The sequence below is a fragment of the Drosophila ficusphila genome, unplaced genomic scaffold, assembly GCF_018152265.1.
Source record: "Drosophila ficusphila isolate 14025-0441.05 unplaced genomic scaffold, ASM1815226v1 contig_106, whole genome shotgun sequence".
Taxonomy (NCBI): domain Eukaryota; kingdom Metazoa; phylum Arthropoda; class Insecta; order Diptera; family Drosophilidae; genus Drosophila; species Drosophila ficusphila.
Genome location: NW_025063993.1, coordinates 4,855,485 through 4,872,503, shown reverse-complemented (window position 1 = coordinate 4,872,503; position 17,019 = coordinate 4,855,485). Strand labels below are relative to the sequence as shown.

General features: G+C 40.8%; 3 protein-coding genes across 3 annotated transcripts; 1 reads left to right on the top strand and 2 right to left on the bottom strand.

The window, feature by feature from the left end:
• Positions 1–4,646: 4,646 nt before the first annotated feature.
• Positions 4,647–17,003, top strand: LOC108099903 (gamma-aminobutyric acid receptor alpha-like). The gene is made up of 5 exons (XM_017203561.1): positions 4,647–5,579; positions 7,429–7,496; positions 7,839–8,142; positions 14,353–14,718; positions 15,234–17,003. The coding sequence occupies exons 1-5, from the start codon at positions 5,186–5,188 to the stop codon at positions 16,172–16,174; spliced, it is 2,073 nt and encodes a 690-aa protein (XP_017059050.1). The 5' UTR covers positions 4,647–5,185; the 3' UTR covers positions 16,175–17,003.
• LOC108099907 (putative uncharacterized protein DDB_G0275629) lies at positions 10,280–10,557 on the bottom strand (the record flags this gene model as incomplete). The annotated part of the gene is made up of 1 exon (XM_017203568.1): positions 10,280–10,557. A coding segment is annotated over exon 1 (156 nt), but the record flags the coding sequence as incomplete, so codon positions are not given.
• On the bottom strand, positions 12,194–12,562 carry LOC108099908 (putative uncharacterized protein DDB_G0275629; the record flags this gene model as incomplete). The annotated part of the gene is made up of 1 exon (XM_017203569.1): positions 12,194–12,562. A coding segment is annotated over exon 1 (156 nt), but the record flags the coding sequence as incomplete, so codon positions are not given.
• Positions 17,004–17,019: the final 16 nt, after the last annotated feature.

Below are 17,019 nucleotides of genomic sequence, written 5' to 3'. Positions count from 1 at the left end.
ATTTTCCATGAGCACCACATGGCCACAGGGACGAGGGTAGAAAATTTACTCCAACGCCCGCAAATAATCCACAGAGGATTTTGGTAAACCAGCAGAACGAAAACGAACTATAAACAAAAACTATTTACTTGGGGAATTGCGTTTGCTGCAGCAGCTAGATGGAACGTAAACAACAAATTATCAAAATAACAAAATCTTTGCTAAGAAAGTAAACTGAATAAGCTGAAGCTCAAAAATTTTAAAATTATTTCTCAACTTGAAATTAATTTACAACTAATTATCTTCAAGCAAAAAAGCTTAGGTTTATATTTTACCGAATGGTTTTCTTATTAATTGTTCATAAATCCTAATTTGACACAAGAAAAGGGAAACAATTAGGGCTTTTTTAAAAATAATCATAAAAAGGGAAAAAATTAGGGCTTTTTTAAAAATAATCATATAATAGAAATTTTAAATTTTTTACCGAATCAAAATTTTTTGTGGAAATGATTTTCTCTAAGTCTGCAGATATTCATTTTTATGAAACTCCTTTGCTTCAGCACTTTGCACAACAAACAAGCATTTTATAAATAACTTTGGGCACTATCAATTTATATAAAATAATAAAAGCAGATGGGTTTCTAATTTAACTCATAACCTTTAATTGGTGAAACTTCTTAATAAACATTTCCTCAAACGCTTTTTTTTTACAGACTTAAGCGTACTGCAGCACATAATATCCTTCATTATCGCCTAGTTTTAGGTTGCTCGAGACGCGGTTTTTATGCCGTCATAGTCTCCTATCGTGCCTTTCAAAAGGCTTTTATCTTTTTTGGCAGATTTTGCATTTTTTTGTTGACGCCGCTTGAGGCTACAAAACAGCTCTTAAATAGAAAAATGCAAAGCATAAAAAGCGGCTGTTGGGGCATCGCACTCTTGAGATTTACATTGTAAAGTGATCCGCGCCGCTCCCCTCGCCACATCGGCTATGTACAGAATATATATATATATATAGTACACGATGCAAGCCCACAAAAAACTGCATTTAAATTAATTGAATTTGAAGATTTTTTCGTCGAAGGGGCTGTCCAAGGCCCCAGATCCGAGCGGATCCTATCCTTCGGTTCTATTGCTCTTATTGGATTGGTTTGGGGATTTGTTGGCTGACCCACAAGTCAAGATTGTGGCGTGTCTGGTGAGGCAGGGCCACCACAAGTTTGCTTAAGCGTCGTCCGAATGCGTTTGTGTGTCATTATTTCAAAGGGGAGCGGAGTGGAAGGCCTTTCCATTTCCATTTTTTGTATGCTCTTCTGCATTTGTGTTCATTAAATTTGCAAGTAAGTTGAAATGTTTTTGTTTACTTCCACAACTGCCTGGCTGGGCCTGGCCAAATGGAATGAACCAAAATTATAAATGAGGATGCGCCTCCGAGATTTTGCAAGAGTGCTGAAATTAAGTGCATGTTTCCTCAAAAATCAAATTAAAAGCTTGGTTAAAATTCCTGAACCTTGGTTCTTCTTTTTACAGCTATGACAAAAAAAAAAAAGGAACATTCATTTTATTGGCATCTTTTCATAACAATAATCTTTGTGATTTTAATTTTTAAATGCAACCCAGCAAAATTTGAATCTTTTTACGCAAAAGCAGGACAAATTTGTTCTATTGATTTGGCTACTTAACTTTCTGTAAAACTAAAAGGGGATACATCTTTATTAGGCCACTTCTACACATTCAAAATATCTGTAAGAGGATATCGATGAATTAAAAATTGCGACATTAGCTGGATTCGGTGTCCTCGAAATCGGCAAATGAACAAGGGAACCCACTTAGCAGAGACGAGAGCAAACATTTGTGCATTATAATGCCCCGACAAGAGCGATTCGGCTGCATTTCACGCTTCCCTAATCCTCGCCAGCTCCCTTCGACAAACATTTCCGCAGAACGTGAGCCAGTTGGTCGGGGAAATCCGAGAGGGGAAAAGCTAGGAAAAGGGGGAACTGGGATCGTGGATTCCGCAGACTGGGAACCGGGCACGTGCTTGTCGCTCGAGTGTGAAATAATTAGAGCAATTGCATTGGCCTAGGGCCATAAAGTTCGGAGTGGGGCCATCGCATCCCATTACAGCCAACGAACTGACCACAAAGCTGCATTTTTGACTTTCATTTAATTAAATGCGATTTTAATGCTACTTAGGTTAAATGGAAAACTTACGCCATCATTCTCGTTCTCGTTTCACACGCAAGGCCACAAAGCCGTGAACTAAGCTTGTCTGCTCATACATATATTATTCTATTCCGGATGCCTCCGAGGACTGTGGCCAAATTGAAAGGCTCCTCTCATTTGCAGGCGAGCAAATAATAAAGCCAGCAGCCTGCTCCCGACTTCCCATATAAACCACCTGCTGCTGGCGCTTCCGATGAGCTCAAAATGTAGTGGGACGACCCCATAATGCACCCATATATAGGCAGCAGATGCCAGCCACATCAACGAAATAAGGAACTCCTTTGTATTTCACGGGGAAATCCGGCATGCGAATACCCTCTTAAAACTGAGCTAATTCTGTTTTGTGGATAAAATAAGGATAAAGCTTGTAGTTTCAATGATGTGTAGTAAAAAATGTATTTAAATAGTTATAATTGTCATATTTTTAATGTAGATGGTTTTTTTATTGTTGAACATCGAATAACAATTTTTTTAATTGAACCCTACATAATTTTTGAGTTCACTGCGCAGGGATTTATTTATTAGGCTTCATGATGACTGAAGAAAATATTGACTACTCCCCCTTAAAAAGAAATTAAGCATCAAGAGTTCCAAAAATCCAACTAAGGACACACTGCACACCCTGCTTTCCAAGTGGACGCCTTCTAACAATGCATTTCCTTTAAAAAAAATATATGGCAAAATATTCCTTGGCAGGCAAAGGGTACAAAGGAAGGGTTGACAGCGCGCGGAACGGGGAACCGTGAGCAGCCTTCAAAAATTGAGTGCAATTTCGACGCTGATGAGAAAATGCGTTGAACGTGCTCAAGTTGCTCTGGCAAACCGAGGAAAACTGTGTGGGCGGCGAGGCGGGAATTTCCACATTTAACTTTAACCCGTTCGCAACAGTTAACAAAAGGCGGGGAAAGCGAAGACGGCTAAGCTAGAAATTATAAGCGGAGGAGGAAGCTCAGACGCTTGGAGATGTTTGTGCTTCTGACAGCAATTTGTTTGTCTAACATCGAAAAACATGAAGTGAAGTGCAGTTAAGGCCAAGTGTGTGGCTCTGATTTCATGACGCGCAATAAACCATAATTTATTGGAGAGCTTATTTCATACATAATTAGGATAAAGTTCGTATTATTTATACTTGGTGTTTCAATTAAGCTAAATGGTTAAGTTACCATTCTTTCTAAAGATTATTTTTAGTTCGCAATAAATGCAAACATTTTCAGTCATTGAATTTTTCTAGTTTAAATTAAACTATAATTAAATTCCTGGCTTATCATAAGAATAGCTTGACATGTTTTAATAAAACTTTTCCTGACTTCTAATCTCACTGCGCTGAAAATTTATGCTTAAGTTTTCATGTGACAAATCAACTAAAAATAATGCGAATTTCCTTCGGGCCAGGCCATAATTAGCTAACACAAGCGTCTAATCAAGTGGCAAGTAGCATTGACGTCGAGGCTGAATAAGCAGCAAGCAGCAGGCAGCAGCAGATGCTGGCCGATATCAGACGGCCGACTTGAAGGCAATATCCAAGTGGCCGAGAGACCACTCCAAAGTATTGAAAATAGTTATCGCAACCTGAGAACACTGGCCGGATGTCGGCATTGGCCATGCATAAAATTAGGTTAGTGGGTGAGACATAATTAAGTTATGGGGTCGCACTGTTTTTCCACATTTTCGCATTATTAAACGAGATGTTGTCTCGGTGCCTGGAGGACATCGGACTTGGGTGCCATCGTCGGCATTATTCACTCGCCGCCTTTGACATTTCCGGTTGATTTTTCATTAACGAATCGGTTGGCTGACGAGCTGGTAACGGCAGCACCATCGGACTCAGAATCCCCGGCATAGTTGATCTTAATTACTTGCCATCCATTAAGCCAAAGTTCAGCCAAGATTAATATTTTAATATGCATACGGCGAAAATACGCTGCCACTGGAGGCATAAAGTTTACGCTCACTTTTTTTTTGCAAAGTGGACTCATTAATCTTCGGCTTCTCCCAAATGTGCAATTTTTAAACTCAAGATTACGCATACGCAGAGTGGCATATCAAAAATAACAAGTGAAGGCAGGCTGCGGCACTAAATAAATTTATTGGTTATTTTTTCGGAAGACGAACCATATACTGTGTGTTTCTAAACAAAACTACTACCATTGTATAAAATCTTGTTTAATATCAAATAAAGCAAGAAAAACTACTTACAAAATTAATATTGCGTATACGTCATGTGGTACAAAGAGACATACAAAGTTTGACTACGTTTTAACTTATTTTTTTCCTTAACTCTATGCACAGCTATAAAAATTCTACGACAGTTTGCGGTAAATAATACAAATAATTAACTAAGAACTATTAAAATAATGAACGTAATAATACTAAAAAGCGCATATTCAATTAATGCAAAGAACTGTGAATTTGGGGCAATTCATCCCCGACCCGTGATCTTAATAGTTTATAGCTGATAACTGATAACTGAAAAAGCCACTGGCTAATTGGCCAATCAAAAACTGCCAACTGCAAGTCCAACAAGTTCGCAGCAATTAAAAGAAACTGGGGAAAGTCGTCGCAAAGGAGACGAGGACACGGGCCAAGACAAACGGAACTAATGCCAGCCTGAAAGGAATCTCAGAAATTAAGAAGAAAACGCTTCATGAAATCGCCCTCGACCCGAGTGCAACTTCCGGTGCATAAATGAAAATAAATACGAGCGAGGACGAGTCAACACACAGCTCAGGAAAGAGGCACTGTCATCAGCAGCAGGACCTCCAGAATGGGAATTTTAATGGCAACGGGATTGGGAACGGGAACGAGAATGGGAATGGCAATGGGAATGGCAATGTCAGTGGGCGGGACTGTGGGAGCCACAGGCCAGTTGGAGCGACAAAAGTTAGACAAACGGATGTGTAGATTAGACCGGCAACAGCAGCAGAAGACTTCTGCTAAACAATAGTTGCAGCCAGCGAACAAACAGCAAACAAAACCGAACAATATGTGCACAATGCCAGCAACAACAGATGCATCCGGCTCCGGCGATGCATCAACTGACCTCATCGCAGAAAGGAGCCACTCCTGCCACCAAGGACGCCGCTTAAACTTGCGCATATTTAAGCTTTTGATTAGCTGCTGCCTCCTGGCGCTGAGCATTTACCCCGGCGCCTGGCACTTGCCCATCAGCCCCGGATCGGGATCCCTCTGGGTCATGGCCGACAGCATCAAGGGACGCGGCGATGCCCATCGGCTGGACGATATTCGCTCCCAGTCCCGCACCTCCTCCTCCTCACCCTCCTCCTGGCTCACCCAGAGCAACAACCACGCGAACATATCCGAGCTACTGGACAACCTGCTGCGCGGCTATGACAACAGCATTCGACCGGACTTCGGTGGTAAGTAAATCGGTTATTTAAAAGATCAAGTAATCAGTCACATATGGGCATTATCGGGAATAACTTATACTGAACATTTAAAATACATTTTTCCGATATTTTGCTCTCGGTTATTGTGTTACAATCAAACTAAAGCTTTTCTACATTTTCTTCAGCATTGAAAACTCCTACAAATATTGATTTTAATGTTGGTTCTAAATTAATGCTTAACAATTTTAAAAGCACAAAATAGTTGTGGTTAACTAAAATCATTTACGTTTATACTTCCAATTTTTAATAAATTAACACTAAACATTTTTAAGACAATCTCTTAGTACTAAATTTATTCCATCACTAATCAATTTTGTTTTTGTATGAGTTATAATTGGTAATATATTATATTGATTAGCAAAAACAAGCCTAGATTAAATAAATTTTCAGTATTATAATCTTTTATTCATTGGCTTAACAAACTTAAGGCTCTGTAAAACGTATGTATAGTGGAAATTGAGAACAATAAAGATAAATCAAATTTAGAACAGAGATGTACATTATTTTCGGGCTTTTATGAGCTAAACACAGATTAAATTTAGGACGTACATAAATATCCGATTATTAGGCCTAGTAAATTAAGCATGACAGTCGTGATAAGGAATTTTTTAGCAGGATGGAGTAGCAAGTACCCCTAAATCGTTACGTCTGACTCGAATCTTGGGTTGTTTACCCTTTTTGACTCTGGCCCCTTCCCGAGTGTAATCAGCATAGATTCGCAGATTTTCCGCTCAACGGAAGCATTTAATGAAGTGGAAATCGCTGCCAGGCGACACATCACTCACAAACGGCCCCAAGGTGATGAAGCCCCCTTGATGATTGCCTCGCAGCTTATTGGGTAAATAGTAAGTGTCAAAACCGACAAATATTTGCCTACATACAAACAATTTTATTGCGTTTCCCGAGGCTCTGAAAGATTTTACTCGAGGACTTCGCCCGAAATGGATGGGCAATTCGATTCCCCTTCAATCTTGCAAATGGCCGAAGCAATAAAAATTTAAATATTCTCGAAATTTAAAATGCCATCCACTCAATGGATGAAAATTGGATTTCGGTTAACGTGGCGAAAATTGTTTTCGCTCGACGGCTTAAGACCAAATTACATTGTTTTTAACACTTCATTAAGAATGGGCCGTGACACGCCCCCTTCCGCGCACCGTTCTCGTTCCTCGTCATCTGGCGCCAGCTGGCGAGGATTCAAAGGATACGTAGCAATGCATATCCGCATTCGCATCCGCATCCGCATCCACATCCTGTGAGCGCGACGCATGTTTGCCGAGCAAGCTCAGCGGCAAAGTCATTAAAAACTGTTCGCATAGGCAAAATACAAAAAATTCCTGGGGCTTCGGGAGGAGGCGAATCTAGGGCTTGAAAAATTGCATATTAGTGCAGAAAAGCTAGATAAAAATGGGCGTCGGGGCGGGGATGGTAACAGATTCGGGGGGTTTGGGACTGTCTGCGAAGCGGCTTAAGTGTCATTGTTCACACAGAGGAGCATTTAACATTTTCATTTAGGGCCTGTGACTCGCATATGAATATTCATAGTTGAACCAAACCGATACGGAGAGTAGGTGGATTATATAGTTGGTTTGCGTGGCCTTCAGAAACAAATCCCCTTTTTCATAACTCAACTAGGGTTTTGACTGGAATAACAGTTTGAATGGCGCTGGCGAACAAGGCAGAGGTTTTAAGCTGAACTTTACAAGCCGCTAAGCAGGACATTTAAGCAGGTATTACCCAGTGAAATAAAACGGAGATTTACCTATAAATATACTTAAAAGTATAGTTCTGTAGTAATATTTAATCAATATTGTTTCAGGACCTCCAGCCACAATAGAAGTGGACATAATGGTTCGCAGCATGGGACCAATATCAGAAGTGGATATGGTATGTAAAAAACAGGCTTAGGTTTAAATAAATTTAATTTACATATAATTAAAAAATAATTTCAACCCAACAGGTAACATTAAAATATGATATGTTTACTTAAAACCACAACTAATACTTTTGAATAAGATCTGTTTGCTATTTTTCACTATTACAAGTTGCTTGAAACCATTTTAAAGTTCGCGATAGGTAATGGTTTTGTTCCAATCAATTTGTAACCGATTCGTACACATCAAGTGACAATTTTCCAAGTGTCTGCTTTCTGCAGTCGAGAGCTCTGCTGTCTGAACTCCTTGTTCTTCCGCAACTCTGACTCCGTCTCCGTTTCCGTCTCCGTTGCAGACCTACTCGATGGACTGTTATTTTCGGCAATCCTGGGTGGATAAACGTCTCGCGTTCGAGGGAGCCCAGGATACGCTGGCCCTGAGCGTCTCGATGTTGGCCCGGATTTGGAAGCCGGATACGTACTTTTACAACGGCAAGCAGAGCTATTTGCACACGATTACCACGCCGAATAAGTTTGTGAGGATCTATCAGAACGGACGCGTCTTGTACTCCAGCCGGCTGACAATTAAAGCCGGCTGCCCGATGAATCTCGCCGATTTTCCCATGGACATACAAAAGTGTCCCCTGAAATTCGGTTCATGTGAGTACGAAGGAATTTCGAAAGAATGTCAAGTGGCCTGTGGAACCGAGAACTACGGGTATAATTATGCATAATGGCTGCTCATTGCGCTTTGATGTGATTTGTTCTCCTCGTGTCGTCAAAATGTCCACTTGTTGGGTCCGAAGGACAAAGAATCTGGGTGGGGATTATGCTGAATGCCATGACATTGGATGAGATGGGATGGGATTGGATTGGCGGGCTGTTGGCGACAAGAAATGTGAAGTGAGATGTGTTCTGAATTGAAGGGGAAACGAAAGAAAGAATAAAATGGCACAAGGGCCGGAAATATTCAAGTGGTTCCATGCGTCTGAATGCTGGAAGCGGATTAGATGAGGTAATGGTTTAATGGAATATCCTGACATGGCTTCAGATTTCCACACTGAATTGCCAAGTTTGCATTTACTCTTGTTTTCTGCAAAGGAACTTAAAAGCAGAGCCGAAAGATTTTTTAAATTGGGCAAACTATTTATCGAAGGCTTTTTTCTTCAGAGAGGAGTAAAATAATGGACTTGGCTTTTTAGAGAACTGCATGTACATACATTGCTGCTTGTTTAAATTATTAAACTTCCATTCAAAACAAAATTTAAAATAAAATTGTCATACCGAGAGTAATGCTTTGTGACTTGTTTTCATTAAAGGAGTTTGGTTAAAAACATTTTTGTATATTAAAAGTTACGAGTTATTATACTAGCAAAATAATTGATTACATCTGTAAAATTAAGTTACAGTAAACGATAACTGTGGCTTTTTTCATTTCAGTCCTAATATTATTTGCTAATAACCATTGAATACTTTATTTTTCTCGGTAATGAAATACCACTAATATTAGTTTTTGGGTATCGGCATTTATACAGAGAAAAGTTGGTTGTGCCCCGTAATTCGGATCATAAAATAGCACTCATGCATACGTATTTTAATTCTTGCGCGAAATGGCTTTCCCTACTTTCGGTATATATGTAATGGGTCAGAAGCGGGTGCTCTGGCCAGCATAACCGCCAAGTAGGTGCGAAAGTTGACTGGGGGAGTAACGTGTCATTAGGAAACACTCGGGCGGTCCAGTGCACCTGGTGCAGCTGAAGGTGGCACCATTCGAGAATGTGACTGTGGCGCTTTTGTGCGTGTTGACTCGCATGCGCCTCTTCTGAGCCCATTGTTTCAAATATTATATATAGTATGCACTCGTAAGTATTCTTGTAATTGGTCTGTAAATTCGCATGTGCATTTAGCGCAGGGCGTCAGCGTGCAAGTAGCCGCCTTATAGACTCGGGTGGGTCCGAGGTGAAAATAGAGTAAGGTAATGGCCTCAGGACGCATCCTTGAGTTTCGCCGGCATGTTTGGGGTGTTCGGTGAGATTGAAGCCGTCCACAAGTACAGAAAATGTGCGGTCCGTGGTCCGTCTAGATTTGTATAAAAGGCCTTCATGCTAAACGAGCGACAGGGCGTTAACGTTTGGTTGTTTCGTGCCCTTTTGTAAATCCGATTCGGTGATGGGGGTTGTGAACTTAAAAATTCATGGTCCAAAATTCATGTGCAAGAGAGGCATATCAACATTTTTTTAATAAACACTAGTTAGTTAAAACTAGTCCCGGCAACAAATAAATAGCACGGAAAGCTTTGATTTCATCCAAAACGTATTTTTTCTTCAATATAAACATTGGTCAGCAACTCATTTAAAACATTGGTATAGATTTTAACACAGTCTGACATTGCTCTGATGCAGTTTTTATTTTAAATCAGAACCAGCTCTAGGCCCTTTTTCAGTTTTTTATTATTATTTATATTCTCATTGTTTTAAATGCCGGGCAGAGGAACTCATTTTTTTCTTTGAAAGGGTTTATCAAATTTGTGTAAACGCTTTTTATTTATTTAGCTAAATAGAAATGGTAAATTTAAGATGGCAAAGATCGGTCAGTTCTTAGACTGGAAACTCTAGTTGGCTGTCCTGCGAACTCGGACAACAACTCGCCGGCGAACACCTCCGGTCGATCCGGAGGCTCCTGCCCTGCGTCTGCGTCCTCCTTCCCGGATGACCACGCGTCTGCGGATGATGACACGACGACGGCGGTGGCGGTGCTTCTTTTTGGACGTGGTGGTGGTGGCATCAGTGGTTGTGGTGGTGGCATCCGTGGTGGTGGTGGTGGCGTCAGTGGTGGTGGTGGTGGTGGTAGTGGTGGCGTCGGTGGTGGTGGTGCTCGATGCGGCTGAGCCCTCGTTGGTGTGGAGGATCAGCACGGCCAGGACGACCAGGGAAAGAGTGAGGAGGTAGCGCATGGTGATGATGGCTCTTGTGGTGTTCGAGAACTGATGTTGATGGCCTTGACTGAGCGGGGTTTATATATCCTAAGCCCCGAAAAGGTACTAAGTTCCATGCAAACACAGATGTGTTCCTCAGATCTAAATTTATATGACTTTTGTTCTATTTATAGTATTTACAATGCTTTGTCAAGTCAGATTACACCTGTTTGTACGTAATTGGATTTTTACTTTTACGCAAGTCCAAATATACGCATTCCTTGATTGTTGAGACCTTTATTTGATAGTGTTGCTAAGAGCATAGTTCAGAGGGTGTAAAAATAGAAATCCCTATCTTTTACATATCCTATAAGCCAGCAAGCCGATGTTGATATAAAAATCAATAAAATCAGTTTTTAATACATTTAAAAATTTCATCAACATTTTTTCTCTTATCATAAGATTGGTTTCATAATAAAGGTCTAGAAGAAATGTTTAGAAGCACAAGAACAAGATCTAGGTATTCTGAAAGGGCTTAGCATGCAGAGTAACAATTTTAAACAAAATGTTTTAAATAGATTTTATGTTAATATTAAATAGATTTTAGTAAAAACTTCAAGGGTGCGTTCGCTTCTATTTTAAACAATTTTCTACATTTTATAAATCAAAGGGAATATTATTTTGTTATTGATTCACCAGCTGGTATATATCTGTGCTCCTAATAACTTAAAAAGAATTGATTAAAATTTTTGAACCGACATATTCACATTTTATATTTTTCCTCGCACTTAATATTCTTTTTGTAATTGTATTAATTAGTATTTTTGTTATTGAAAGTAACACCGTTTAAATTGATTACGAATATCTAATAATATAAATGCAACAAAAATTGATAACATAACTTATTTATTGAACACAATTTACTGAAAGGTAAAATAGAAACAATTGTGTTATTGATTAATTATAAAAATAATTATTAAAACGGAGTTAATTTTTATTTTAATAGATACTTTCCCTTTCCCACAACGTATTTAAGGAAGCAAATATTTAATCAAAGATTTAAAGATCGTAACTTGGTGTGCTCATATATAATATAATATATTGTTCGACGGCACCAATTATAGGCAGAAAAACCAAAACCCCTACTATTATACAAAACAATGAATAATACTTTGAGCAGTTGCACATGGGATCTAAAATATTTATAAAATTTGGAGTTGATTTTCATAATTTTCTAGGCATGGCAGCTTGTGGTAAAGTCTTTTGGTAAAGTTAGAGAGAAATAACTTGTAAACTGAATGACTTGCGCAGACAGACCAACAGACTGGCATGTAATTATCCACTCTAATATAATATTAATGCTGTTCAAAAATATACATACTTTGTGACATGGATATATGAATGGCATATGTTAATTGAAACTTATTTATTGAAGCTAGAGCAATCTTTCCATCTGCACCCTGGTAGACTAAGGTCGTCACCCTTTGCTCACTGTGTACATCATTAAGATAAAGTTTCCATATCTATTGGAGTAATAGCATATGTGCGAAAGTATGATTGACTGATTTATTTTAAATTGCTGGCAATTGGAATTAAAAAGAATGTGCAACTTTAGTTGGCTGTCCTGCGAACTCGGACGACAACTCGCCGGCGAACACCTCCGCTCGTTCCGGAGGCTCCTGCCCTCCGTCTGCGTCCTCCTTCCCGGATGACTACGCGTCTGCGGATGATGACACGACGACGGCGGTGGCGGTGCTTCTTTTTGGACGTGGTGGTGGTGGCATCAGTGGTTGTGGTGGTGGCATCCGTGGTGGTGGTGGTGGCGTCGGTGGTGGTGGTGGTGGTGGTGGTTGTGGCGTCGGTGGTGGTGGTGCTCGATGCGGCTGAGCCCTCGTTGGTGTGGAGGATCAGCACGGCTAGGACGACCAGGGAAAGAGTCAGGAGGTAACGCATGGTTATGATGGTTCTTGTGGGCTTCGAGAACTGATGTTGGTGGCCTTGACTGGGAGGTGTTTATATATGCTAAGAACCGGAGAGCTACTAAGTTATATGCAAACACAGATGTGAGTTCCATGACACTACATAATGGCATCTATTACAGTGCCTTTTGCATATTTACGATGCTTTGTTAATTATATTCACACTTGTTTCGACGTACATATTTGGTATTTTTCTTTTTTTTTTTTTACTCATTGTCATGGACCGCGCCAGTCTCTCAAAACTTTTTAAGTTACAATTCAAGTTTATAAGGACGGAAAACCCGGAGGAAATGTGATTGCTTACACTTCTTTCAATTCATGTATAAAAGCTAGACAAAGTTGAGAGAATGACTTATGAAGTATGTTTATAATTATGTCTGGGGTTGAATACGTAAAACAAAACATAGAAACATATTTTCTGGTCTGGTTTTAGCATTATATGACTCAACAATGTAACATAAACCTAAAAACAAACAACAGATATTAAATATTTACTCATATGTGTATAGTTAAACCTCTAATTTTAGAAACAAACAAAACATTTTTTCGTTTCCACTTAACCACAAAAAAAAAACAAAACAAACAATAGTTTTAAATACTTAATTTTGCTCACTGGCGAAAGAAGCACTGCGAACCAATCATTGCGTAATGGCTGGCTTGTAAATTGACGTCGGTTAAGAAATGAATTTCTGGAATTAATTTATTAAGTTAACGGCCATCTTTTTTAAATTATAAAATCTGCTGCACAAGACCCCGATTTTTTTTTACTTTTTTCTCTTTATTTTGTTTTTTGCGAGTATATCTTTATATTGTCCAAAAGTCCAACAGTAAACAAAAAAAAAATGTTGTATCCGATTTTCCAAGTGTTTTTTTCACTTTCTGGTTTTTTTGTTGCTTCGACGTTTTTAAATAAGTTAAACAATTGATGTGATTAAATATGCGAACACATCTCTCTTGCAATTTTGTAGCATTTCAGCATGCTGAAATCCCTTCCAATTACCATATCCAAAGAAATACCCCTCGCTCCTTTTGTTTTTGCACCAGATTTTGCCTGCCCATGACATCTTCATTATTGCCCACATAGAAAAAGGGCACACCTTCTGGCATTTCATAAAATTCTTTTCCATTTCCCACTATTCAAATGCAAAGCAGAAAGTATGCAAAATATTAGAAGGCAAAAAAGTACTAGTTTAAAATTTAGATACATTTTTTGATGATGGGAAAGGTGTCCGCTGCCATTTCTCCGAAACCAAGTAACTGCCTTTGCAGCTTATCGCAAATGAACAAGCCGCCAGCGAACCTAGAAATGTATTATTACTTCCGATTTGTTGTGAGTAATGCTGGATGGAAGCAGTCAAGAATTCAATTACCCCTCCATCAACTCCCCCACTCCCTTGCATTAATGTTGACAATTTCCCATTCGATGCGAGCGAACTGAAAATATTGCCAGAGTCAGCGATTGCGGGGTTTGAGGAATGGGGAATGCGGATTTGGGTGGCAGGTTCTCCCACATATGGCGCAATGTTTGCCAATTTGTGCATTTCGGGACAGCATCAAAATAAAATAACTAAGTACACGTGGGGCGGTGGTTGGGCGGTAGTGATTGCTTGGTGGAATGGGTTCAATAAAAGATTAAATGAACTTGTGTTGGCTTGCAAAATGTCAGCCGAATGTAGAGGTTACTTGGGCTTTATTTGTTTTGTTTGGTACTGATTGATGAACCATAGTAATTCAATTTACTGGATTCTATGAGGTAACATTTTGAATTTGGAAGAGCAGATTTATCTCTTAATTGTAATAGGGTATTAAAATCTTCATATAACCCATCTCTACCCAGTAAATTTATGTGATTTAGGCGAATTCGAAATCCCAGCTGAAAAGTCACAGTTCAGGAGTCCTCTGAGTTCCACACGCCACCCTTTTAAATGACATTTGTGTACAATTTGTTGCGTTTATCTGCAAACACAACCGAAACAGTTGGCTACACCACGTCCGATGTCATCTACCGCTGGAACAAAGAGCGACCCCCCGTCGCCATCGCCGAGGACATGAAGCTGTCGCAATTCGATTTGGTCGATTGTCCTGCCGGCAATTTGACGGACATTGTGTATAAGGCGGCTGCTCCGAGGCCCCAACGTCGTCCGTTCAGCAACAAGGATCCCCCAAGGCCCACCAGCAAGGTGCTGACCACTTTCGCCGGTCCGGCGGCGAAGAACCAGCATGTTCGCGGCACAGGACTCAAGCTGGACAAGGGAGCCTTCGGAACGGGGAGGGATGCGACTGGTGGAGCGGGGTCATCCACCGGTCTGACTGGAACCATCACCCTGGAGACCAATCATCCATGTGAGTTTATGGCTAAGCGTTCGCGGAAAAACAGAAACTAATATTATGCTTTTATGACGGTGATTAAATTGAAACTTTTATAGAAGTCTAGCTCATTTTTAAAAACAAAAAATAGAAACTGATATTATTGTTTTATGACGGTGATTAAATTGAAACTTTTATAGAAGTTCACATCTTTTTAACCTTTTCTTTTAACTTTATTAACGTTTAAAGTTACTAAACTCTCCTAAATGAAAACTTTTATAGGTATTTAAATATTTTTAAACTTTATTAACGCTTAACGTTTTTAAATTCTGTCCACAGTAATTAAACATTTATAAGTGTTCTTAATTTAATTTGTGATAACATACTGTAATAAGTAATTTCCTTTACTGACGTTACCCTCTTTTATTCATGTTTTTAGTAAGAAAAACTATTAAAAATCGTAATTAATTAAATAACTTTTAGTTTTAAAATGTTAAATGAAGAAAAGATCATAATCACCATATAATTTTATCAATCTCTTGTCCTTCCAGCGGAGTACTCGATGCTGATGGTGAACTTCCACCTGCAGCGGCACATGGGCAACTTCCTGATCCAGGTGTACGGTCCTTGCTGCCTGCTGGTGGTCCTCAGCTGGGTGTCCTTCTGGCTGAACCGCGAGGCCACCGCGGACAGGGTTTCCCTCGGGATCACCACGGTGCTGACGATGACCTTCCTCGGACTGGAGGCGCGCACGGATCTGCCCAAGGTGTCCTACCCCACGGCGCTGGACTTCTTCGTGTTCCTCTCGTTCGGCTTCATCTTCGCCACCATCCTGCAGTTCGCCGTGGTGCACTACTACACCAAGTACGGATCGGGGGAGTGCTACTTCATCATCGAGGAGCTCGACTCGGACTCCGGCGAATCGGAGACGGAGCCGCTGACCTCGGACTTCCGAGGCAGCACGGACTCCAAGATCTACGAGGTGATCCCGCTCTCCATGTGCGCCATCAACATGCCTCCGCCACCCAGCAGTCGGCTGGGCATGCTGGCCGCCCGGAGTCGTGGTCCCCGCAACCGGCGACATGGCCTGTGGACCATGAAGCTCCTGGGCCTTTTCGACTGGCGGCGGAGGAGAAAGCCGCCGCGGGCGGACTCCGACGGGGAGGAGGACGACGAGCAGACGCAGCTGAGGGTCAACGAGGCTCCGTCCACATCCGCCGCGGCTGCCGCGGCTCAGGCTGCTGCGGCGCAGGCTTCACGGACCAGTCCTTCCAGCGGAGGACGCCGCAGGATGTCCTACTACCGCCGCGAGGAGATGGAGGCCCGCCGGAAGGGCAAACGCACGCCACAGTACAACTCCGTGTCGAAGATCGACCGCGCCTCGCGGATCGTCTTCCCGCTGCTCTTCATCCTGATCAACGTGTTCTACTGGTACGGCTACCTGTCGCGGAGTGCGCGGATTCTGGCTAACACTCCGGACGCGAGCACCTGATGTTACCTTTTAGCAATTTAGACAGGGTCCTCGAAGAAATCAGCAAGCGATCGCCGGCAGCGAACAGACAACTAAGGTTGGTGGTAAACGATGCGTCAGCCCGTTAACTTGGCCATTTCAAATGGATTTGGTAACAACGTGCAGCTGATGCCCCGCTTTCGACCAGCTTAAAAAAACGAGTGGGGGGGAAAGAAGTTGGGGAATCGGGAAAAGCAGGGGATGGGTTTAACTTTTCGGATTCAGTTACGCTCTATTCTGATTTGCTACCAAACGTGACATCGCTTTTTGTGATTTCTTTTCGCGCTAAATTGCTAAAGTACAGAAAACAGAACTCAACTCTAACATATCAGAGGACTTGCTAAAACGGACACCCCTTAAATATCGAGCTTTAAAAGAAGAAACATTTTCATTGATTAATTAATGCATTTTCCAAACAAAAAGTTTGTCTTCTCATTCAAGAATATATATCAAAATCGGATCTTCTGTGATACTTCCTTGCGTGATTCTGCCAACTATTTGATAAAAGCCAGGGGTGTCCTGTAAATTTGTTGTACAGCTAACCAATAAGTTAACTAGTTTCGGTTTTGCGTGTATTTTAAATGGTTAATGTTAATTTCAATGTCACAGCACAAGGAATTTGCACTTAGTTGAGGAATTCGTTTAGTTCACTGCAAATTAAAACTTTTACATGGGATCACCGAGAAATAGGGAAAAAGTATTAGGAAATTGCCGTCTCTGCTTTTCTGTCCCGGCAAGTAATAGTGGGTAAGCCAGTATTTCAATAAGTCACACAGCCTATATTGTTAATTCAAGAAAAGTGTACGGGCCTGAATTTTATCCAGAGA

Excerpts from the sequence above, each read along its gene's own strand:
- LOC108099903 (XM_017203561.1), top strand. The coding sequence starts at position 5,186 with ATGTGCACAATGCCAGCAACAACAGATGCATCCGGCTCCGGCGATGCA. Across the intron at positions 5,580-7,428 it reads CATTCGACCGGACTTCGGTG|GACCTCCAGCCACAATAGAA; the intron begins GTAAGTAAATCG and ends ATATTGTTTCAG. Across the intron at positions 8,143-14,352 it reads TCCCCTGAAATTCGGTTCAT|TTGGCTACACCACGTCCGAT; the intron begins GTGAGTACGAAG and ends CAACCGAAACAG.